At 36.7% G+C, this 27451-nt stretch overlaps 1 protein-coding gene across 1 annotated transcript; it reads right to left on the reverse strand.

Moving 5' to 3' along the window:
* Positions 1 to 45: 45 nt before the first annotated feature.
* On the reverse strand, positions 46 to 27451 carry LOC140155313 (fibrocystin-L-like). The gene is made up of 11 exons (XM_072178104.1): positions 27417 to 27451; positions 26575 to 26698; positions 23824 to 23881; positions 23006 to 23093; positions 21704 to 21757; positions 20750 to 20823; positions 6312 to 6434; positions 5045 to 5161; positions 3624 to 3756; positions 1849 to 2062; positions 46 to 57 (listed from the first exon to the last, which is right to left on the reverse strand). The coding sequence occupies exons 1-11, from the start codon at positions 27449 to 27451 to the stop codon at positions 46 to 48; spliced, it is 1032 nt and encodes a 343-aa protein (XP_072034205.1).

Below are 27451 nucleotides of genomic sequence, written 5' to 3' on the forward strand. Positions count from 1 at the left end.
CCTTGTGTATGTGCGATGGGACACCTGTGGCGTTCCCTTCATTGATCACTTTGAAAGCTAAAGAATTAGAAAACACATAAAGGATAAAAAGAGTTTCATCAATATAATCCAATGAAGGCTAGAGAAAAAGTAAAATCTGTTTCCTGGGCTTTTAAAAGATTGTTCAATATGTGACCCATTCCGACAAAACCAGGAACAAGTCGCATTTTTGACATTTCATGATTTGAATACATAAGTTAAGCACGGGACAATTAGCTTTAAAATGATACCAAAATTATATACATAGCATCAATACTTTTCAAGGTATGGACAATTTTGTAAATGATACCTTGATATTTTTGACCAATTGCTATTCTGATTATTGGGCTAATTAGTTTCCTGCTTTACACAGGATTAAATAGGGATTATCATAGTTCAACTGTCAATTATTGATTAAATAAACCTCTTTTTAATAAGTACTTTTAAGGATTTGAATGTTCACTAAGTTCAAAGGGCAAATACCATGAAATTAAGAATTCCAAAATTATTATTTTTTATGGGAATGTCATCTTTAAAAGGCAGGACTATTGCAAAAAACAACATCATATCATTGACAATTCTAATAATAAATATTATAAGGACAATGAAAATGACTCCTTTTTTGAGAAAATAAGACGTTTAAAATTGATATTCCGCAAAAACCAACTTAAGCGTTGAGTTCCTTCGAACGAGACAGATTTGGCCTAGAAAAACGGTGACGTCATGAAATGAGATGTGCCCGCTTTGAAAAAAGGGATTATAAACGCTCTCAATGGACAGAACATATACTGTTGTTGTTCACAGAAAAAAAACTCTAAAAAGTATTACAAATTTAATGGTTTTTAAACATATGGATAAAATCAGCCGCTTCTTTTTTATATATTAGTAAATTGTGATATTACAATTCATATGTATATCAATATCATGAGAAATATTAGGCCTAAAAATAAATACATAATTTGAGTTTAGAATTTCATCTGAGACTAGCATATAAACCGTGTTAAGTCCACAAACTCATGTAGTTATTATAGTTTCAGTTGGATGAAATATTACAAGGCAAACGCATAGTAACAATACTGTGTGGGCTTTGTTTGCGAAATGAGAACAATAGTCTGCATATTGTTATGCAGCATTGTTATGGTAAATGATAGTACAAAGTGATTGTGATTGTATGATGAGAGCATGAGAGAATGTCCGGTTCATTTACCTACGTCATCAGCCAAACAGGGGGAGAACACGTACGCTTCAAACGGGGGAAGAACATGTACCAGGCTGAACTTTACCCACACAATTTCTCCTTTTTCAGGAGAAATACACATAAAAAATTGCAACAAGTGTCAACTTGTAATGTAATAATTATTCTCTTTGAATAGAGATAAACTTGTTTTTGCAATAGACCTGACCTTTAAAGGCCTATAACTCAAAAACACACCTGGTGACTTGTTCCAGGTTTTGTTGGAGCTGGTTACATATGTCAAATTTGTTGTCTTTACTGTTTCTAAGATGTTAGATGGAGATATATAAAGTGTGTATATATGTTTTTTAATATGGTATTTATGTATAAGGTACACTGACACCCCCAAAAAAGTGCAGAACCAAGTATGTCCTATAAGCATATCAGATCAGATAACTATACGTTTTTTGATAAATTGAGCCTATACACAATTCAAACACGCTATTAAAAAAATCATTTAGGCCAACAAAAAAGGTCTGTCTCAGTGTACCATGCACATACTTTTAATATCTGTATCTTACGCTTTTTAAATACCGTAGTTAGACCAAAAAATATTGCCCCGAAACAGATTTTTCTTTCCTTGTGGCATAACTTACCATGTTTGCAGGATCTCCTGTTTCACTGAAAAACAACTGGGATACATCGTCACCCCTGATTGCCAATCTGTATTCTCCATCTTTTGGTGGATTAAAGTACCCACTTACAAGCCCGCAATAGTGGTCATCATGAGTTATGTTATATGCATTGCTACCCTCTATTATATGCTTAGATACAGCTGGTGAAGTTGTTGTCCACTTGTCGTCATCCATACTGTAAGAAAAGAAACCATGCGATATACTGAATACTTGCTGGAAACTTAACATTTTGCCGGAAAAGGTGGACTCTTGAAAACCTCTAGGCCAAGATTTGTGCATTTATTCAGGGACTATGGAAAGATGAACTGAAAGACCATGGTGGCGCAGCGGTCTGGGCTCTGGCTTGCAATCTGTGGATTATGAGTTCGAGACAGTGGTGGTGCCACTGTGTTGTACTCTTGGGCAAGGCACTTTACCTTACTTGCCTCTCTCTACTCAGGGGTGAAATGGGGAGCTGTTATGAATATTGTCCATTGAGCATTACCCAATGATATGACCATGCCTTGAGCATTGTATGGCAGCTGACATATTCTAACATCAGTGGAATAAATGTAAAGCACTTTGGTACATTTGAACATGTGAAAGACGCTGTATAAATACCAACATTTATTATTTTAATTTATTGAATGGGACATACAGAGACATTCCACCTAAACTTTTCCAAGAAATGAACAAAGAGGATAAAAAGGTCAATTTGATCATCCTATAAAAAGGGATAAACTTTGGCATGCAGGGGTGTCTTTTGTAATCTTTTTTGCAGGTTATTTTTTTTTTCAATTTTGACTTGTAGATATATGAACACTTCTGAAGGCATCAAGGGTGTTAGATTTTATATGATTATTCACAGGGTTAGGGCTAATAGTACAGAATTAAATAGTTTACATGCGTAGCGAAAGTTTTTGTCATAATGAACCACTTTCTGCGACACTTTTAAAATCTAACCATCATGGGCAGAACTGCTTTTCTTACAGAGCCCTTGATTGGTCAATTAAATAATATAATCACCTGAGTAACCAATCAAAATAGAGCTTTTGGATCTCTCAGTAATTTTAAGCTTCATCTCTTTAAAAAAAAAAAAAAAGTTGTTTGTTTGTCCTCCACCGCCCGCTCCTCAGATGAAGGCCTGACCAATATATTTTTTTTTTTCTATTTTTTTTTTTTATAAAAATAAGTAAAATTCAATTTTTTTTCCAGATTTGGAGTATCTCTGGACCTCTTTCATGGTTGAAAATTTTAAAAAAGTCCACCAAATCATTAAAAGACACAAATTATAACTTTAACTGCATATTAAAGAAACAAAATGGGTTTTTTTTAAAGTCACCATGAATGATTGTAGCATTTAGCTCTAGCAAGGTCCAGAAATCCGCCAAATCCGAAAAAAAAAAAAAAAAAAAATCCGCCTACCCGCACGTCCTCTTTCAAAGCTGTAGAGAACAAACAAACAATTTTTTTTTTGGCCTAACCATACTGACAAATCTTACCATATCACTGATCGGCTCAATACATGACATATCCCTCTTTTTAACCAATCAAAATAGTTCTTAGACGCTGATATATTTGCAGGTAGGGCCCATAGGGCTAAAGTTAAACACATATATTTTCATAAATAGGTTGTGTATAAGACAAAGGTACATTCTTTTTGTGATCATAAAGAAATGTCATGAAAATAATTCATAACATGAGGTCCAAGGATCTAAAGGAAGGAAAAATTATGTCACCACCAACTTACGGCCTACCTGAAACGTTCGTTCCATTTGTCAAAGATAAGTCCTCTAGAACCAGGATACTTATTGGTTGAACTCTCTGCAGCTTTGCCAGTAACACACTTGATTTCCGTATCAGACACATTCTTCACAACACATGGTACACCTGTTAAAAAACAAAGGCGATCACATGGTTATCACATGGTGATCACATGGTTATCACATGGTGATCATATGGTTATCACATGGCAACATTAATACACCACATGAGGCATGCAGATATATTCCTAGACATTGATCAATTGAACAAGAATGTAAGTCCTTTGTGTATGTGTGTGAATATAAAATACTACCCACACAGTGTAAAACATCATAGAATCGTATCAATTATTTAATGCAAAGGATTTATTCAAGGGATTAAGATCCAATATGAAAATGTAAATCACACATATGACCCAAACCAGTGTGCCTGGCATGGACATTCCCTCCAATATTCCCCAGATATCCACATTGATGCGTGCCTGGCCTTCTCTCCAATATTCCCCATATATCTATATTCGCCAGCGAAGTGGTTATAACTCCCTGGTAACTGGATCATGCACCTTTTGGAATTGGTAGTACTTGCGATAGACTTTGTGTTGCGATCGTTTTGATCATTGGGCAGAACTCAAAAGCATGATCAAGTTGACATAGTAATAATCGGATTACACTTTGCTGGTGAATTGATGTACGCCATATAAGCGGTATTCATGACCATCCATCCATTTTTCTAGCCATGCATGCATGTGGTAACTGCCTGGGGAGGTACTCAAATTTGGTTTAGGTAGGGGTGTGCCGCTGAGAATTTAGAAGTGGATCCATCAAATTGATCAATATATACAAATTTTTAAAGAAATAACCCAAATTGTCTTAGTTTTTACAAATTAAATTAAGAAAATTTTGATAAAAAGGACCCGTCCATATACCAAAATTGGCAAAGAAAAAGGGGTCATTGATATACCAAAAGGCTGAAAATGCTACCCATGTTTGTGGTACGTTCCTGTATGATCATTTAACCCCCCCACCAGCAACTGCCATAGTTCCTCCAATCTCTACCATTATGCCATCTTTCCATAATGTGGACAGCAATGAAATGGAAATGGAATTGGGCAGGACATATCAGCAGACGAACAGACAACAGATGGACTACAGCAATTACTGTATGGAGACCAATGGTAGGAAATAGAAACCGGGGAAGACAGTGCAAGAGATGGAGAGATGAGATAGACCAATACTGGGGAACAGTAAATTGGTTCAGCAAGGTAAGGCGAGAGATAGAACTACCTGGCGGAGACATGCCGAGGCTTTCTTCCAACAGTGGACCGACAATGGCTGATGATGATAATGTGATCAGTGAAAACTTACATTTTGTGGCAAACAAATAATCACACTTTATTATTACTGTAAGTACCTACCTCCTACAGAAACTTTGGCTAGTGTCTGGTAACCACGGTTAGCGAAATAGATTCCACTGATGGTGAGGAGAGTCCCTCCTACCAAGCTTCCACTTGTTGGGGCAACACTTGTAATAACTGTGTGATTTAAGTTGAAGAGGAAAATAATGAGAAAACTGTTGGTCAACTTTGACACAATACATAAAGCCATAATAAGTGATTTGCTCCAGAGTGATGCCCTCAATTCATTGTACATTTTGCATGATTGTAATGCCCAATGGTGTACTAAAATACCATGTGAAAGACTAAGATTGAAGTGCTTTAAGGGTAGATGAGATATTGTTGGTCGAATCAGCCAAAATATTGATTTTCATTAACTAAATCAATATATTATTGAAAAATTACACTTTGATACTTTGCAAAATTCATTCTACAAATCATACACTTTGAAAACTTGCTTGATTTATTGTTGTTAATGAGTTATGTACGTTTTACATAAGTGTTGTTGTTTCAGCGCTCTTTACAACATAACTAAAGAACCACAGGACCTACAATAGTATAATGATATTTGAATTCTTCTACATACTTGCTATGAATTAATGATCAATGCAATGTTTGCCAAAGCTCACTACCATTCGCAAGATGCTGTGAACTACCAAATCGCAACAGTTTAAAATAGTTCCTAACATTAAAATAGTTAAATTGACGTTTTGTATATTAAATACGGAGTTCGCCGGTTTTATATCCTAGTTCACCGATCTGGACAGTGATGTATCATTGAATCAGTGATGTATAAACTTGTGTATATCGCTATTCATCTTACGTCTTATTTTTACATCCCAGCTGTGTGAAGATCCGCTGAATAATATGTGTAATACAATTGGAGAGCTAATGCAAGCATTGTAGGCATTTGTTTGACCTCAGTTGTTTGGCTCAAAATTAAAAGGGGACAATATGATCAGTGAAAAGTATCCTATTCTACAGAATTACTTTCCAGTAACCCAATGTCCTTGTGGTACTTTGGTCGGAAGTACTCTATGTTGCCTGTTGAAGGGAAGGGAGGCCTGAGTGAGGAACCACTTGTATTTTAAGTTGTATATCACCTGCGTAAAAAAGCAAGTAAAAAGGGCCTATTCTGGATGAAATTGTCCTCAAAAACTCAGCAAAATTTAATGTACTTTAACACCAGAATAGTTTATTGCAGACTTCCATCTTTCACATGTTTCAGGCATATACCAACACACTAACATGATCATACCATTTGTGCACTATAACACACCATACATACCTGCATTAGTTTGGTAGTGATAAAGTTCATTCTTCCCACTGACTCTCAGAGATTCCCGTAGATTCATACTCGAGCCCAGGCCCAGATTGCTGGGTACTACTGAATAGTTAAATATCTGGCTTCCTAATTAAAAAACAAATATAAGGCCAAGAAAAATAAATTGTTTTTTTGTTTGCCCTTTCATGAAACAAATTAGGAGGGTTGGTAGGTCAATGTTTTAACATTTTTTTTAATATGATGTAAACAGCGGATGTTAAAATCCCATGTTGGTTTCAAAAACAAAACACAAGCAAAGAAACATGGAAACATAGTCATGAGGTATCATTTGCCGAAGTTAGGGTTTCAAAATGCTCAAAAATATTTTAGAAAAGAAGAAATTATTTTTTTAATGATTTTTTGTGTGAAAATTTACTAATTTTTTGAGGCTATAAAAGGAAAAAAAAAAGACTTGGCTGGGGTGGATTAAGTCTGGGCTAAAGCACTTGTCTGCATGAAACTATCTATAGTCTGGTCTCGGCCCGAGTCTATGGTCTGGTGCTGTATTCTCATTAGGCTTTTGGCTTCATGAAATACGGCACCAGACCATCAATATTTTCTGTATTACGTGAACAAACAGATGGTTAACTAAATATCAAGAGGACCTTTGTATAAGTGTATGATGTTGCAATTTAATTGGAACTTGAGGCAAATTGGAAGGCTAACATGCATTTTGTTTGTTTTTTTATTTAAAAAGTAATGAAATACTCTGTTTCTCTGTTAATTTTAATAAAAGCCTCAAGATCAAAACAAGTTTAGTTTTGAACTTCACCCACATAGGCCTAAATATAGTGTTTTTCACACATAAGTAAGGGAACTTTCACAAACACTTGTTAGAGGGGGGGCCTGATGCAAAATGGGGGGCCCTTAAAAGTTTTGACCCTCCTAAGGGGGGGGCTGAACAAATTGACCACAAATTTTCCTGGGAAAATTGAGTTATATGCTTTTCTATGGGGATGACCCATAATTTTCATTTCAAAAGGGGGCCCTGAAATTTTTGCGATCTGAAAAGGGGGGGGGGCAAAACATTTTTGGGATGAATTTTTTTGCATCAGGGCCCCCTAACAAGTGTTTGTGAACGGTCCCTAAAAACTCATCATCAGTCACCCAAAATATTTTATAAAATGTTGAAATGTTAAAATCAATGTCATGCTTATTTCTAATAGTTTCAACCAAATCCTCCCAAATAGGTTTGATTACCTTGCAATCAGAACAAACATGGGTTATAGTTTCAAGCATCTTTTTGCAAAATAGCAAAATCTCAAGAATCAGTGGCGTGCAAAGGGTGGGGTGGGGGCAGGGGGGGCAATGGCTCCCACTTTTGTTGGTCATTCAGGGGAAATCAGTCATTTTCGGGGGAAATCAGTCATTTCTTACACCTTACACTCCTAATCAGACTCCATTTGGGGGAACTGAACAACCTGCCCCCCCACTTTCAACAATGTGCTGCGCACGCCACTGTCAAGAATCTCTCCTTTTAATTTTGGGAAAAAATCATTGAAAGCAATGGCTTTGTGAAATAAAATGAATGAATCGAGTATCAATGGAATATTTAAAATTACAAAGGTGAACTTGATCTAGTCCAAGCATTGGCGTACGCAGGGGGGGTGTTACGTGTGTGAAACACCCCCCTTGGATCTGTCAAAAAAATAAAATGGGGGAAAGAAGAAGAGGGAGGGAGAGAGGGGAGAGGGAGAGGAAGGAGGGAGAGGGAGGGGGGGAGGAGAGGTGGGAGATGAGCGAGGCATAGGGGAATATAAATATCATAGTATAGGCCTATAGACCCCACATAAATTATCTCACTCCTATACCCGGTATTGACCGGCAACATACGTAAATGTGTTAATTGTTGATGTCAACCCCCCCCCTCCACACCATCACACCGCTGGCAACGTACGTACGTAACGGTTTTAATTATTGGATATACATGTTTACAAAATACACATATTGGATATAATGGTATACTTCATCATAGAGTAATATGAGTCACAGCCACACACAGGAACAGGTACCCTCCTCATTGGGCTATTCCATTAAAAATCCACAATTTGGTAATATCTTCCGCAGGGGAAGTATGGATTTCAAATGGAATGAACACATTAACAGCTCCATTTGAAACTCGACCTCCCTCTGTGGAAGATTCAGGTTGAATCTTTCTCAGAGGGTGTATGGAATTCGAATGGAGCTGCCTTATCTGTTCATTCCATTTGATATTCATACTCCCCCTGTGGAAGATATTTCCAAGATCTTCTACAGGCTAGTGTGAGTCTTAAATGGAATAGCCCATTACGTGCTTCATTAAACTACAAGTAAGATTTCAAATTGTTGGTGGTGTTTGATGACAAGAACAAGAGGCAAAGAATTTGAAAGAAAGGTATTCATGACACTTGCAGACTGTGGAATCAAATTGAAATGCTTCAAGCTTTGACCCACTGATTGCATCAAGGGAGCAACAAAAATGTGTATTTATCATAAGGTTTGATGCAGAGCTGTTTTAGTTTGTTTTCACAAGCTGTGGTAAGGATCCAAATACCCTCCACATTTTCCACTGTAGTTTTGATATTAATTAGTTATATTGTCAATATAAGTCCAGATTATCCTTCTCTATCCCTGTGGTTTTACATTCAAAGTAAAATGTTTTCCCCTAAACCAGTCCTCATAGGCTATTTAATAAAAGGCACTAAATTTAATGCCCATGTGACCCATGGGTGCCGCCATACCAAGACCACCATGCAGGCCGCGACAAATTTTATTTTTTAGCTTGCCCGATCGGGCAGGCAATATCCAAAAATTGGTTGCCCGAAATTGCCCGAAATTAACCCATATTCCTGCAACAAGTGTCGACAAAGTCACATACCGTACTCATCATGCAGTGCAGTGCATAGTACCGTAAGTGTGCGAATTTGGCAGTTTCATTCTTACGGAAATCCAATACTTTTCTCAGTTAAGTTGATAAATAAATGAGTATTCATGAAATGCATAAAAAATGAACATATCATTCAATTATTTCACTGTTTGTTTCTTACATGGGAAAATAATGTGTATTTTATGTGAAATTTTGTCAGTAAAGTCACAGCGATTTACGTATTTCGCTAGTACATCTCAATCTCAATCATATGCAAATACATGGCCAGCTGACGTCATTGACGTCATGATATTTGCCCGAAACAGGTTCTATAATTGGCCAAACTTCCAATACGTCACGTAACGGCATGATGTTCATTAGCATATACATGTATATGTCTGCAAGTCTGGTGTGGGATACGAAAGTGCCTAGCTAAATTTGAGTTCCATTTCAAGAAGTTTTCTACTTTGTTTTGACGTTTTTTACTTCTGTGAACACGCCAAGTTGGACAGAAATACTCCATTTTAAATCATCAAGCTTTAATTGGTTTAAATTTAGACTTGCCCGATCGGGCACAGCTCTTCAGAGTTTTAATTGCCCGACAAAAAATGTGATTGCCCCGGGCTATCGGACAGGCGATTTGTCGCAGCCTGCCACCATGTGATCAGTAGATGTGATACAATGGTAAAAGACAAATATCATCAAAACTGTTGAAAATGTATAAGACAACTTAATTACACACTGTTTTCAAGAACTAAATTTTGGAAGTTTTTACTGACAGAAAAAAAATTTCTTGACGGAAACTCTTACAATAAAACTACAAAGTTGCAATTAAATTACAAATTAAATTTGCTAGAAAATCTGGACATGCATCCACCCGCTGTGCCAAATGTCAATTTTCCAGACATCATATTTCCACCAAATGCATCCTTTTCAAGAAGAACACGACAAGATTCCTGTGGAGAGTGACTACATCATACTTTGCAGTCACCACTGCCATAACTGCAGAGTAACCTACCGCTATGGTGGCCAATGGGGTCACTACAGGACAGTACTAGTGACTACATCAAGTTTACATCCGAAACAAATCAGTAGGGCAGCAGCTGTGAAACCTGTGCAATGCCATTTGGACTTTTGGTGGACCATTATTGTGCAGAATTTTAGTTTGAAAAGCCCCTAAAAAAAAAAAAAAGGGTATTTGTGGACAAGATCTCTGATCCACTGTTATTAATTTTATAAATTATTGCTTCAAACATTAAGTGTTGTTTGTCCAAAGCCTTTTCTAAAATCTAGGAGAAAAAGAGGGTACATTGAGGGTTCTGGTTTTTGGGACACCCTGTATTTTGCTACAAGTACAAATTTCTGTTCAAACATATTTAAAATCAAGTTTTATTTTTTTTGTAGGACTTCACGCATTTTCATTTTTTGTAACTTTCCTGAACATAATGTATGCCTACAAATTTATAGTATACAAATCTGGCTCATGCTAATTATTTTTTCATAATTTTGGGCCTCATAAATTTCATGTTGATTTCTTACTGTATAATGATTAGGACCCATTTGTGTATTTTGTATATTGTATTGTATATGTGTATTATTTGTTGGTATATTGGTGACTTATTATTAATCATTACTACCTTAAGACACAAAACTAGTAACAGTGTTCATAATTTAAAAAAAATATATACATTAAAATATCTTAAATTTGGACCAAAATTGAAAAAAGTCAAATTTTGATCCTTTTTGACCCATATTTCAAAACAAAGAAAAAGATTCAAAATTTTATAAAACCGGTACTAGTTTTGTGTCTTTAGAACACAAATATGCAATTTTCATCAATTTGGATATTTAGGGCGAGTTGCTATGGTGGACCAAAAAAAATGGCATGAAAAATCCAATTTGCCACTTTGCTCATTTTTGCAGAATTTGTCATGCTAGTTGGATTCTTTGCATCATTTCCTTTCTGAAAGTGTATACTTTTATGTACTTATCATATAATTAATGTTTAAATTTGTGCCAAGATAAAGAACACCTCAGTTTTAGATCCACTAAAATAATCTTTATCATTGTTTGTCATAAGTTGCATTGAAACGAGTAGGGTGATGTTCTGACCAGGAGTCAAATTTGTTATAGGAAATTATACACTACTGAGCACCTAACAATATGCCCATGCTGATTCATAAAATAAAGAAGGGAAAAATACTTATATTGATTACTTAAATATTTCATTAATTTCCTGCAAAAGTTAAAAGCATTATTGTCTGCAAAATCGATTGATTACTAACATTTTTTTCATTAATTTCCGCAAAAGTTAAAAGCATAATTGTGTAAGCAAAATGAATAGTTTCATAATTCACCACGAAGCACGCAAGCGCAACAATCAAGCATTGTTTATCCTGATGGTCACTGACCGATACAATGAAAGTACACTGACATAATGGACCTCCTATATAGCAACAAGTGCAGACTTCAGCGTCTTGTTACCATGGCAGCATGATGCTTTCATGCCTCCATTAGTTACGCCATGTTGATAGCTTTGTATTTCATTCATTAATGTCCATATGAACCAAGGGCAATAACCCTCGTAATGAATAGAATCAATTGAAATGTTGCTTTTTCTAATAATCATATATGAACGTCAGATCAATAATTAGCACTTTGATGATGATGGCATGGTTGAACTGCCAGTAAAGGTTGCAATGCATACATGCATGGAGAACTTCCACCTCTACCAAAAAATTGGCAAAATCTCCCCCACCCTAATATTTGCCCTTTTATTACAGCTTTAACCCTTCCCAATGTCCAAGATTTGTTTCTCAAAATTGACAACAACAAAAAACATGTTGGTAGAACTTCTATTTGACTTAAAACATAAAAAATTTTCAAACGGAATTATCTCAAAACACACAATAAAAAAGTTAACCACTTGCTCTCTCACAGCCCATTTTATCTGCACTTAGAAAATACTTGCTTGTCCCCTTGATCCCCCACCAAACCCCATCTTTGGTTATGCTAATAATATGATGCTTATGACACTAATCCATCTCCAGACTGAATGCAGTCCCCCAGCTAAAAATTCGAAAACAAGCCTTGTATCAGCAGCATAGCCAGTAGGATGGGGGCGATAATACAGGGTGTTCCAAATAAACAGAACCCTTGTTGTGCCCTCTTCTGTTTTTATTGGGACACCCTGTACCAGGTCAAAATGATGCAACCAGGAAATACTTTTTGCCTTTGCCCCCAAAGCTGGCTGCGTCCTTGCCCTGTCAAATTTGCCTTAGCCATACACAAGTTGTAGGCAAGCAAAGGGTATACTGGATGTGTTACGAAACAGTGGATGTATGTCTTATGAAACAGTTGGCAGGTGGTTATTCCCTGCGATAACCATTTTCCCTCTAGCTTTGACAATTGTCCCCATAATTCTTAATTTTCCTCTTTTAATTTGACCATCTCCACCTTTAATTAGAGTATTTCCCTTAAAAATTCCCTCCTTCTTTCCAGACCTTTGATGGCTGGGGATAAGTTTATCAACTTCATTGGTTGTGAACAAAAAATAGGTCTATCTCTGGTGGAGGTAAAGTGTGTCCACACAACCATTTGTTTGTAATTATCAGGCCATTAAAACATAAAATTATTTCAAACAGCGTTATCTCAAAACACACAACAAAAAAGTTATCCTCTTGCTCTCTCACAGCCCATTTTATCTGCACTTGGAAAATACTTGCTTGTCCCCTTGATCCCCCACCAAACCCCATCTTGGGTTCTGATAACATCATGCTTATGATGCTTACGACAGTTGACACCAATCCGTCTCCAGACTTTGTCAAATTGTTTTCGTCTTTGCCCCCAAAATATTTATTTTGCCCCCACCCCTCCCCTCCCAATCAAGAAGCTAGCTACGTCCTTGCCCTGTCGAGTGTCTTTAGCCATACACAAGTTGTACGCATGCAAAGGGTATACTGGATGTGTTACGAGACAGTGGATCCATGTCTTATGAAACAGTTGGCAGGTGGTCATTCCCTGCGATAACATTGATCAATAATGGAAGCTAATAGAATACTATTCTTTTAAGTTCACCGAAATGGCTAATTCAAAACTTTTGCAATTATATGCTGCAAAGCATAACACAATGAATATTTTAAATCATTGACATCGGTACACATTACATTCTCCATATTGTATTAATATATTGGTTTTGAAGAAATATGTACTATAAATAAAAAGGTGGTAATAGTTATCCTTCTTGAATAATTGACGGCACTTTTTGTAAGTTCATTTAAATATTAAATGTATGAACAATTACAAAATGTGAACTGATCAAGCAAAATTAATTGTTTGTCTAAAGAGTTTGATGTATTAGCATGAAAGTTCATCTGTTTTGGTAAACTTCATCAACACAAATTTAAGACGTACCTCAAATTTTCGGTCACAACTTTGACCTTCATATGGAGACTGGCAACCCAAATTTGTCATAAGTTTCCCAGCACATTCACATTGACCCCCTCCCTCCCCCATGCCACCAAGTTGATTTGGATGAGGTCAAAATATTCTTGACCTGAGATACTTTGAAAGGGGTGTGAAGGTGTCAATTTACATCCAGAGTCAACCAACCATCACTCTTATTTCAAACAATTGCCATCATTTTGAACTTAAATTATGTGTAAAGTATCATATTGTTTTGTGTATAAAATGGGATTGTCCACACACCAATTGGTCAAGCCCCAGAGGGTCCCAGGCCAGCTCTTAGCCTTGCTTGCCCCTTGAGCAGCCCACACAATTTCCATGCATTGGGTTTGTGGCCCGCAGAGTGAAAAAAAGGTTGCCCGACCCTGGACTAATTGATTAATTACTGGTTGATTATTAATTTTGGTTGATCAACTATTAGTGATTAATTACCAAATATAAAACACACACAAATATTTTGCTTGTGAAATTACTTTGCCCAATTGTTTTGAATGGCCATAAATTTACAGATTAGAAATGCCAAAACAAAATAAAGGTAATGCTGCATACATGTAGTTCACATTTGAAGTTCAATGTCCTTTCCCTTCATATATTCTAAGTGCACATTAAATTACTACCACGGAAGTAAATGAAAAGTTGAAACACATCATTAAACATCCCATTTCATAATCATACCACAGTGTTTATGAACTTACCCATGCATGTGAATCTTCAAACCAGAATTACAAAGACTCTATCTGAATTTGAAAGGATACCTATCAATATACCATTTTTTCAAGGAATTTGGACCCATCGATATACCAAAATTCAACACAAATTGTCCATATACCACAATTGGCCCCGGGGGCCACTGGTCATTGACAAGGGGGTATCATGCGTGGCCACGAAGTTTCAAATAGCACCCTAAAGAAGTATTTACGAGATCTGAAAATGCACCCCTAAACAAGTATGACAAGTGCAATTTCATACCCTAAATAAGTATTGACATTATTTTTGCCCCCATTAGAAGCAAGCAAATCAGACATATTTTGACTCTAAAACCCTTCATGATAACTGGGAAAACACAAATTCAAAAGTTCATAACTTTTAACCTTTATTACATACTACATTTGTCTCAAAGGACCCTAAACACTGATTTATTATACAAGGTATACCCTTTTTTCTCAGATTTCCTTGTTTTAGATACCCTATTCAAGATACTTAAGTACAGTGCCTGATCATGAAAAAAGACCCTTTTTACTTGAATCTTTGGCCACGCATGATACCCCCTGGTCAATGACCAGTGGCCCCCCCCTGGGCAATTGGCCTAGAAAAAGGGGGTATTGATATGCCAAAAGGCTGAAACACTGCCCATGTTTGCAGCACATCCTCATATGGTCATTTGTACTGGGTACCCACCCATCTACATAGCTATCAATCATGCACAGTTCAAAATATTGGCCCTACCTACAGTATTCCTATGACATGATAATGAAAAACACATACATGTACAACAATCTTGAACTTCATTCCTATAATTCTCACCTCTTCCCGCAATTTCTGACCATTTTCCCTCTAGCTTTGACAATTTACCCCATAATTATTATTTTTCCTCTTTTAATTAATTTGACCCTCTCCACCTTGGACTACTTCTCTCAAACTCCCTCCTTTTTTCCAGACCTCTGAATGATGGAGATAAGTCTATCAACTTCATTGGTTGAGAACAAAAAATAGGTCCCTCTCCACACAACCATTTGTTTATAATTATCAGGCCATTTCTTGATGAATAGGTCTACATGATTACATGTAGGCCTATAAGTTAAACAACCCTGACACAAGCAATTTGTTCAGTTACATACCTGGGGGTGCAAGTTAGTTAGTACAAATATTATAGAAACTAGTCTGAATTGACATAACTGAATGATTCACTGAATGGGCTATTCCAGTTGAAATCCACACTACCACTGTGAAAGATATTGGAAATATCTTCCACAGGGGGAGTATGTTGTTCAAATGTAATTGGTCAGGGTTAATCATTTCGAAGCTCATATTCCCCCTGTATTATGGCTTTACCTATATCTTCTATAACTGGAGTGAGTATTTCAAATGGAAGTTACCCAATTGTCTATTCTATTCAAAACTTACACTCCCTCTGTGGTAGACTTTAGCTAAATCTTCCACAGGGGTTGTGTGGATTTAAAATGGAATAGCGCAATATAATAGCATACAAATTTTAGTACACTGGTTTCATTTACCATACACTGCAAACAAATGATTGATTATTCATCCACCAACTGGTACATGTAGCAATGAAATATCTGTAAAAATGTTTACATGGGTTGCCATGGAGACCGAAAGGAAATGATGGCTAGGATTAAATGCTTTACAATTCTCTGCAGGTGTTTTGTAATACACGACTAGCAAAGGGCATGGAAAGTAACATTCACCTTAGGCCGTATAAAATTAATGTTTTGGTTCTCGCCCAGAGGATTTTCATGAATTGATGAGGGAGGGAGGTGTTTTTTTTTTTTTCCAATGTAAAATTAGCATTGTCAGTAGTTTTCGGTCTTCTCCAACAGTGCTCGAGGCTCCAACCTTTTTTTTTTTTTTTCAAATGTGAGATTCTGAGGGATAAACCCCTAGAGTACCACAAAAAGACTTGGAAGTGATGCTTGTTCTCTAATAAACTTATTTATATGTATGAAGATTTCATAAATCATTCCAAAGTCTAAAACAATTGAAAAATCTAAAAAAAAAAAAAAATCTGACAAATCCCAGAAATTGAGGAGGAGGGACAAGAACCAAAATATTAATTTTACACGGCCTTAGCTTTAATGAAACAAAAAGCAATAATTCATGCTTGGCTGAATAAGAGAGAAAGGTTGAAAAGCAGCATGGTTAAATTGCTAAGGAACTTCATGTATTTCACATATTTCACGTTCATGGCATCAAAGCAGGGGTTGAGTTTTGAAAATTACAAGTGTGCTACAGATTGCACTTCTGAAATGTTAAGGTGAACTGTCAGGTGTGCTATTAGTAATTAGTATGAAGTTTAAGAATTGAGATGTGCAATAAATCACACTCAGCCTCACAGGCCTTAAAACTCATTCTTAGTCAGTGGGAGTGGTCTATTACGTAGACACATAATCTGATTCGACAATCTCATGATTTTGGGTGTCGTCTATCAGGCCGTAGACGACCCCACGTCATCATGAGCGTAACACGCTCATAAAGGATCGAGTTTGTATCGCGTTGTATGCGTAGTACGCAGTGCGGAATACTCGCACGCGCTAGCAGTACGCGCAACAAAAGATGTGAAGTTGTATCCACTACTCAAAATATTGGACCTGCCTGTCGTCTATCACACGGTAGAGGATAGGCAAAATAAAAATTCCTATCGTTTATTCTCTAATTCCCTGTCAAAGTACAGGATCTCTCAAATATGCTCATCTGTATGGGCACAGTTCTTTCACTCACTATGCTTGTCCACTCATATAATATGACATTTGCACTGGATATGAAATTTCATCATGCTCCAGGTCAAATTTCAAGGTATCACTGCTGGAGTTATTGAACAATACAATGCAAAATTTTGCAAATGAGAGCATTCTGGTTCTTAGCAGATCTTAGTATAGAGCACCACTGAAATTAATTGGGCAAAGAGATTCACTTAGTACCAGGTTTAAAAGTCTGCCATAGTCAGAAATCTATGATGGAATTCTTAAAATCAACCCACTAAGCACGTAAATCAGAGCTGGATCCACATACAAAAGACTACACAACATCCTACCCCACACCCAACCCACCCTACCCTACTACTACCCCGCTTATCCCATCCATCCTCAACCACACCCATTCCTCACCGCAACCCCCGAATTCCACCCTACCAAACCTTATCATATTCCAACTCAACCCTTACTTCACCCATCCCCACACCCCACCCCTAATAACCACCAACCCTAATACCATCCCACCTTTAACCTCACCCTACCCTACAGTACTCACCCTAATCTTACCTCACTCCTCACACCACCTCATCCCAACCTTAAAGTAATCCCACCCAAAGCTACTCCTATCCACACACTCCAATCCCTTATCCCACTCACCAAAACCCCTACCCTACGAAATGTTCATAATTTGAGTTTTTATGGGGGGAGGCAACTGGGGGGAAGAGTTCTGACTGGGGAGCATTTGCCCCCTCCCCTACATCTACATAAAAGAAAAAAATGTTAGTCATAAAGTTGTTTTCTTAAAACTTCCGTGGTCGTGCCTGTGTGTATCGCGTACACGAGCGTAAATGCAAAAGCAATAAACAATCACGCTGATTGGCTGATCAACGCACTTGACAACAAGCCGGCTGACCCATTGGTTTTCGGTGCGATCGCGTAGTAGGCGACCTTGTCACTTCTACGCGATCGCAGTTCACCAGCGCGTACCCGGACCACGGAAGTTTAAAAAAACCAACTTTACCTATGTTTAAACTCAGTCAAGTTTACCGAACTTATACTAAAATCTCAGTTTTGATGAAGAAAAATGGGGGATCAGGCTGTCGATCATGTCAAGGACCTTTAATTTAAAATGAGGAAGGGGAAAATACTTCTGTTGATTTAATCACTTAGATAGAAAGTTATAAGCATTATTGTCTGAGCAAAATCAATAGTTGCATAATTCACCACGAAGCGCGCATGTGCAAAAATCAAGCATTATTATCCCGATGGTCACTGACCGATATGATAAAAGTACACCGACATAATGGACAGCCATAGCAACAAGTGTAGAATTTCATTCCATTAGTTATGCCAAGTTGATTACTTTGTATTTTATTAATTAATGTCCATATGAATCAAGGGTGTGGTTTATGCAAGATCCAGCAATTTGTGTTGTAAAATTAGAATGTAAAAGCAGAAGGGACTGAGTCGGCGATGTACTTTAACACCCGTCTGAACGCCAGGGGCGGGTGACTTTGCTATCGGGTAGGTAAATCTTCAAAAGTACCCGCTCGCCTGGCGGATAAGAAATTGAGAATGATAAACTGATAATATCCCAACCCTGAGCTGAGCCGCCCAAGCTAGCCATGGGATGTGATCACTGAACAGCGAACGTCGCTCCGTTGCCTCAAGGAAATCTCAGAACTCCCCAAATCAACGTAATGAATAAAGTTTCCAAATACCAACTTCCGTGACATAGGCCAGTCGGCCTAATAGTACTTGGTATACTAGTCTCTGGTGGAAAGAGAGCTTCATAGTGAAGATCAGAAAAAGGACTGACATTAAGGGAAGGGGTATGAACGTTTGGACAGTATTTATTGTGGGACATTAGAGTACATCAGACATATCGAATTGCATTCTGGATACGAAGAATGGCCTTCTGATATCAAATAATTTTGATTTTTGAAATTCGCAATGTAATACACATTTTATGGCAAATCATTAAAAATTGATATTTTGATATTTAACAGTACTCAAAGTAAACTTTATAAATCTGATGATTTATACCTAAAGTGTATGTAGGTGGGATGAAAAGCCGACGATCAATTGAAAATTTTGACCTTTCGTATTGAAGATATGGATTTTTTCCCAAAACAAAAAAAAAAAAATTAGGTCTTTTGGGGAAAAAAATCCATATCTTCAATATGAAAGGTCAAAATTTTCAATTGATCGTCGGCTTTTCCTCCCAGCTACATACACTTTAAGACTATATCATTAAATTTATAAAATTTACTTCGAGGACTGTTATATCTTCAAAATGTGAAAAATATCAAATTTTAATAATTTGTCATAAAATTTGTATTATATCGTGAATTTCATAAAATGAAAATTATTTGATATCAGAAAGACATTCTTCGTATTCAGAATGCAATTCGATAGGTCTGATGTGCTCTCATGTCCCACAAAAAATGCTGTCGAAACGCTCAAAATGCTCATTCCCTTAAGTCACATATAATAAAAACAACAATGTGCATGATATATCATTGATATGTTTTCAATGTGAAGGTGAAACAATATCTTCCTTTTCCCATGCATCAATAAATCAAAGGGTCGCAACATGGTCAGAGTAAGTTATATTTTTCATGTAACTTGTGCTTTTTTTAATAATACTCTGACTCAGGCAAATGTCGGGCAACATTCCTGTCGGGATGGTAACTTTTATGAGTTATACCTGCCCCAGTGGCCTAAAAATAAGGCCCGGCAAAAAACGTGATCTCGCTTTTCACGCTGCGATTCTCGCTATTAACCAACTATCTCACTTTTTAAGAAAGTTCCCAAGTAGTTTACTTACTATAAAAATGTTGCTTTATGCCATAAAAGTTCGCCGAATTCCATAAAATGCAATTAAACTTTGCCAAAGTGCAGAATTCAACAGCATTGCAACCACATGGACTAGTGAAAAAGCCATGCTTTACTCAATAAAAAATGACATTTCGTTTCAGATGAGTTCAAGTTTAGGCAAAATATCATGATATTTTATTGAATTACTGGAGTATTTTAACTATAAAACATAATTCAAGGGCAAACATTGTTAACTAATTCTGAACTATAGAAGGCAGATCGGCAAATTTATGGATCATTCAGTTTTTTGTTGTTGTTTTTTTGGATTATTCTCATTTTTGGGTGTTTTGAAAGCTTTTTGTGCCATTTTGGGGGGAAAATCATGCTTTTTGATATTTTGGTTCTTGTTTTTACTTTTAAAAATTGTGTTTTTTGCCTAGGCCAACCTATAAAGTTAGAGTACACCCCTAGACTAAGTACTACAGTTCTACGGTGACTAAGATGTATGAAAAGTGTGTGATCCAATGGACACCCTCATCTCCCATTTTCCCGTCAAATGTGAGATTTGGGCATCAGAAGAAAGCTCATTACCACAATAAAATTTAACATACAAGATAAGTTAAGTTTAGATAGTGTGAACATGAACTTGGTAAAAGGTTTTAACCTCCACTGGAAGTATGTACTATTCTATTGCTTCTTGTCTCATATCAAAACTGCTAGAACAATATAACTCAAAATCTGGAAATGGATTATTTTAATCGTCAGGCCTCAATGTATGACAGATGACACAATATGAAATAAACGGACCACCCATTTTAACTGTAAAAAACTAGAATGATACATACCAATTATTTTTCTATTAGGCTTGACTTTCACAGTTACCCATTGGCTACCTTCAGAATTGGCTGTAATGCCATAACTGTAAGAAACAGAATATCAGTTTTAGTAGACTATAATATCAAACAAATCTTTTGTTATAAAAAAAAACATACAGGACTACATTTTCAAAGGAAAAATATTCTAGTTTTTTCCAATGAAATATATAGCAATTTTAAGATAGAGAGCTTCAATGATTTGGATAGTTAATAACTAAGTGAGTATGAGGAAAGCTTAGGCAGCCTAGAAAATTGTCAGCCTGCTACGCTAATTGCCTAAGTCATTTTTTGTAATTTTGGGAACAAAGAACAAAATGTGGTTCAAGCATGCATCAGTTACATAATCACCCTAATTATTTTGAATTTTCCCTTTCATTTGTATCATTTATCATTTTTAAATGCATGCTTGAACTATATTTTGCACTTTGTTCTCAAAATTACAACTTAGGCAATTAGTGTAGCAATTAGCGAAATGCCATATGCTATGAAGCAAACCTCAAACACATGTTTTGACCCTTATTTCCAAAAATTGCCCAAATATTACAATTTGAATTTCATTACGAGTTAAAACTAACTAAACGATTAAGATTTAGCTATATTTCACTTGGTAAATACATGTAGTATAATTTTTTAATCCAAAACAAATAATGCTGTATTTTTCTGGAATAGACAGTATAGTCAAAATTATTGTGGAAATTAAGTTTACGGTTGAGGTAAAGTTTGATTAATTTTGACAGTCAGTCTTTTATTGTGATTAAAGTGTGCTGAGGCTTGTGGATCAACGTCTAGGCGTTGTGCCTGTGCGTAGCGCACTATAAATCACTGCACTTTAAAAATTTTTTTTTTATTGTGGTCCAGGAGAAAAAAAACCTCTCATCATATATCAATCACTTGTTTCATATTATAAAACATACATGTACTTACAGATCTCCGGTGTCAGGATCCGTTAAGTTGCAAGTTGTACCATTCAGCTGCACTCTGAAACATAATTCAACAAACATCAAGGTTCATGATACATTGGACAGGTTGTACTTTCATTAATTAGCAGACACGCCATAGAATGGGTGAACAATTATACTTCTTGACCACCTCACTCCATCTCACCAATTAGTAAACCATGATATCATACATACAGTGCTCAAAATATGGTATTAGGTCTTAAACAAAACTCTTGACTTAGGAAAAAAAAAAAAAAGATAGTTTAATTTGCTTGTCCTCCACAACTTTTTCAGAATTGGGTCGGTCGTCGGTCAGGATTTTTTTTTAAAACATTTTTTTAAATGTCATAGCCAAAACATGACTGTATGCCTTTAATTAGCTTAATATAGAGCACAATGCGAATTGGGATATTTCTCTACTTCATTCTTGTTTTTAAAACAGTTTAGAAGTGTGTACAAACTGTAAACAAACTTTTCAGGATATCAAAAATGTTGAAAGAAAAAAAACACCTTTTTCTGGAATTTCCAAAATTAGGGTCGGTATTCATTTGTAAAGTAAAACAAAAAAACTTTTTCCAGATTAGGGTCGGTCGGTGGAGGACACGCAAACATTCTTTTTTTTGCCTTATTATCAAGACACCAAAAACAGGCAATTGCACGCTATTCTTTGATCATCACTGAGACATTGCTGACTGAAATTGGTTGTGAAATACTTGAGTGAGAAAAACCATGGTTCATCTAAGAAAATAAAATTGCTACTTTCTTTGTTATCTCCCTTTATTGCTTATACAGGGAATTGTATTGATTTGTACACCGCAATTTGGCTTTAGTACAAGTATGGTGTTCAATTTGCTGATGTGGTGCACATTAGTATCCATTGGTTACTGGTTTAAGCCTGGGCTCATACACCTATTCCGAATAATGATATGCCATAGGATTTGTGTTGTGATCATTTCGATCAGTGGTTCGTAACAAAGAAAGCATGAGCCAGTTGACCTAGCAACGGTCATATTCTAATGTGCACTATGTCAGCGAATAAGGCATCCCATTGAAAGTGGCTTCTTGTGTGTGCTACTTTCATTTTCTGAGGTGAGCAGTCATGTTTTCCTTTATTTATTTGCACTTTCATTATATAGGGTAGCTCCTTCAGTGACAAAGCACTGCTTTTCTAGGGGGCCCTGTAAACTTGGTCAGTTGGTGATGCTACAGTATTATGCAATTTTAAACAAAATATTTTTTAGGATGTCATAATGAATCTTGGCAAATTCCTTTTGAATTGAGAACTCACCTTTCAAGTACGGATCGTGATACACCTTTACCAGATTGCGCGATATACTGTGTCGTAAACACACGACCATAGATACTCACAATAGATTCTAGAAATAACAAATGTGGTACTGAGGTTATTATCTTGTATTGTTGAAGTTATTTAGTCTGAAACATTTTAATGCAAGTGATTGTATGCATTCATTTCTGACAAATTCCTGAAAAGACACAAGACCTGTTGAATACACAAGATGAAGCATGCCCATTACATAACAGACCTTTTCAAATTAACATCAGTATTCAGTAATGTTCGGAAAACCAGGTCACGTGCACCAGGTGTGTACACAGCATAACAAAGTGTACACAAACGTCCTTACGCTTGAGTAAAATCACATAAGTGCTCACCAGTGACAAGTTTTATGCCAAGCGCAAGTAACATACTTGCAGCACCATACAGCTGCGTGATGACCTATGATGCAAACAAGCACACTTTAAATCTATGTTTGACAGGCACGTGACAAATAAATCAGGAGGCACTCTCCTTTGTTCTTCATGAGCAATGCAGAAACATGGCAGAGTGGGAGTTTCCAGTGGCGTGCGCAGCACATTGAAAGTGGCGGGCCAGGTTATTTAGTTCCCCGCCTTAGGGCCCCTGGTGGGATCCAGGGAACAGCGCCCGCGGAAGCTCTGGGGTTTTAGCATTTTAAAAGGCCAAGGAATCCTACTTTGAGGGGCAAATTTGGACATTTTGCACCGTCCCCCGAATGACCAACAAAAGTGGGGGGTCTGTGCCCCCCTGCCCCCCTTTGCGCATGCCACTGGGAGTTTCTTTTGACTTACCAGGTGGACCACTTGAAGGAGTAACTCTTCTCACACTTGGAGTACGATTAATCCGATACTGAAAAAGAATTGAAGTTCATTACCACATTTGTTAGAAATTGCTTCTGGTTTTTTATTATAGAAGTTACCAGCAACAAATTAAAGCAGTCACAATTTGTGACACCATCTGGTCCATGGTGGCCAAAGGCAGCAAATTTGAAATTGAGATAAAAACATGCAGTAAAAAACAAGAAAATTAAGAAAATAGACATCACAAACTGAACTTATGTATACGATAGCTTTAAAATATTTATACATGTAGTAACTAAATTTTTAAAAAATGCCTCCTTTGGCCTCCATGGACAGATCGTGTCACATAGTTTATGTGGTGAGAATTTTAACAAAAATTATGAGTATTGTCAAAAAGGGCCGTATGCAGGATTGAAAAACAACAATGAGGTAGCAAGAAATTTCATTTTTTATTAAGTTCTTGCTCTCTTCTTTGCTTTTTCCCATTTATTTCTTCACTAACAAATGCCTTATTTTCCTGAATGTACCACAGCCTGCTACTGAAGGCAAAACACAATGCAAAAACCCGGGGCAAAAACATAAAACACAAAGGAACACTAAGTACATTTTCTAATTGAAAATAGTACTGGAAAAAATTCACATGTGGCTATGTGGATAAAGGAGGACATTAAAAAATACATCTTTGATTTCATTGCTTTTTCTGCACTTAGATTAAACCAATGGGTACACCCGTCAGTTCATACCCGGCCAGTCCGAACCACAGCTAGACTGAATTTTAAGCTTACCTAATGCTAACCCTAACCTTAACCTAACCCTAAAGGGTCAGTCCATGTCAAAACAGACTGAGTGTACACCCACCCTCTTGGATTATGCTCTCCTTTGGCTCAGGGGTACCTTTCATGGACCCCTAGGTGAGGTCACAAGAAAAAATTCAAATTCAATTTCGTTTCGAATGGCGGGCCATCTAAGTTTGGCGACCTTGACCAAAATTTGGAATTTAAGGTGTCCAAATGACAAAGCGCTCTCTTTGAGAGGCATTTTCTTCTTAATTAAATCAGTTGTGACCCTCTTTTTGAATGTGGTCACTCACTGGCTGTGTCTGAAATGCCTAATCCCAAAAAAGATTGATTTGAATTTCGTTGGGATTTCAGAGGGGTCAAAATCAGCACTTCATACTGTTCAATCAAATTATCTTTGATTTTGAAGGACCCATGATAATGCCACAGTGCACTTATAGGTCCTAATTATGTTCAGAATGGATTAACCATGTGCCAATGTCTATGAGCAATTAAAAAAAAGAGACATTTCTAGACACCCTACAGAATTTTAGGCCCCCCTAAAGTGGTTCAGCCACAAATGGCGCATAAAATCGGCAAATTTTGACACCTAATAACCTTAGGTGTACACCAGATATGAATTTCTAGTCTTTTGCATCTGAAAGAATGTAGTCTAATGTTACTAGGAACATAAGATTTGTTTTGTATTTTTTGTGTTTTGATACTTTCAAAAGGTCATTGACCTATGAACATTTTTCGTCATAGCGCCCTCCTGAAAGGTCTGACACATAACAAACTATACATTTTTGTAATCCTCATGACCATACGAGTAATTTGATATATTACTTGACATAATTGGCAGCATTCTGAAAATTGGACCCCCATAACCTGTACTTTGCATGTGCATCGTTGCCAGGAAGTGCATTTTTGACCCCCTTAAAAATCCATACAGAGGATTAGAAAGTAGTTTTTTCTTATTACTTGACTCAAGAGCAACTTGAAATATCAGGATAAATAATACAAATGGCTATAAAGTGATCAAAAATATAAAAAATATCATACTAAAATTGGCATTTTGTACCGTATCCTGTATGCATGGTATGTTAGGCAAAAATGACTATTTTTGAAAGCGTCAACTTAATACTAAAACACAAAAATACAAAACAAATCTTATGTTCCTAGTAACATTAAACTACATTCTTTCAGATGCAAAAGACTAGAAATTCATATCTGGTGTACACCTAAAGTTATTAGGGGTCAAAATTTGCCGACTTTAAGTGCCATTTGTGGCTGAACCACTTTAGGGGTGGCCTAAAATTCTGTAGGGTCTAGAAATTTCTCTTTTTTTTAATTGCTCATAGACATTGGCATATGGTTAATCCATTCTGAACAAAATTAGGACCTATAAGTGCACTGTGACATTATCATGGGTCCTTCAAAATCAAGATAATTTGATTGAACAGTACGAAGTGCTGATTTTGACCCCTCTGAAATCCCAACGAAATTCAAATCTATCTTTTTTGGCATTAGGTATTTCAGACACAGCCCTGGCGTGACCACATACAAAAAGAGGATCACAACTGATTCAATTAAGAAGAAAGTGCCCCTCAAAGAGAGCACTTTGTCATTTGGACCCTTAAATTCACAATTTTGGTCGAGGTCGCCAAACTTTGATTGCCCGCCATTCATAAGCGAAATGGAATTTGAATTTTTTCTTGTGACCTCACCTAGGGATCCATGAAAGGTACCCCTGAGCCAAAGGAGAGCAAAATCCAAGAGGGTGGGTGTACACTCAATCTGTTTCGACATGGACTGACCCTAAACCTAACACTAAAAATTCGGACTAGCGGTGGTTTAATTGGACTGACAGTGTTTCGGGCTGACGGGGAGCAACCAACATCTAGGCTATACATGTAGGCAATGTCATTGCAATAGATTATCCCAAGCTAATTTTGTTATTACTTACATTAAAGCGACATCTATGGGTGACGCCATTGCAATAGGTAGCACTGGCACTTGGTCCCCCAAGCTTATCGATTTCAGTACCATCTTTATAAACACGAACACGGTATTCACCTTCACTGGCAGGTCTGATGGATGAAAATACAGCAACAAATAAGAAGTTAAGAACATATTATGTTCATACTGCATAGCGTGATTTTTAGAGGGATAAATTTGTTGTAATTTTAACTGTTTGTAGTTCTCAAATAACCCGTAATAAGCCCTTTAAGGGCTCGGATAGCGATTTGCGCACTATTTTCATGGGACACAAAATTTACCCTCAAGATATCAAAACAAATGGATATCAATGTTCTTCTCTTTTGTTCCTTGATTTTGTTAGAGTTAATGTGCTACTACACCCCTGATAAATTTTGTGACTAATTTTGCATTTTTCTCAAAAAATAAATAACACACTGGTAACAAAAGGTATATTATAGGGACAAGGAATCCAATTACTTCACTGAAATTTCAGTGATTCAAGACAATTGTGGTTCATTGTATGTTAAGAAATGAGGTTCTAGCAGTAGCAGCTAGTACCATTCTAGCAGTACCTCTTGTCTTGAGTCACTATAACTGGATTCCTTGCCCCTATAATATACTACTTTTGTTACCAGCATGTTATTATTTTTGAGAAAAATGCAAAAATAGTCACAAATTTATCAAGGGGTGTAGTACCATCTTTATACTACCAAAAGTAAATTTCAAACCGCTGTATATCTAGCAAGTAAAACCCACATGAAGAACAAAATGGCAGCTCCCAGTCACCAAGATCATCATCATGCATGCGTAATACGCATTGCGTATTACCCTTGAAAGGGGCAGATAAATTGAGCTGATGACAT

Source organism: Amphiura filiformis, chromosome 1 (assembly GCF_039555335.1).
Source record: "Amphiura filiformis chromosome 1, Afil_fr2py, whole genome shotgun sequence".
Lineage (NCBI taxonomy): Eukaryota > Metazoa > Echinodermata > Ophiuroidea > Amphilepidida > Amphiuridae > Amphiura > Amphiura filiformis.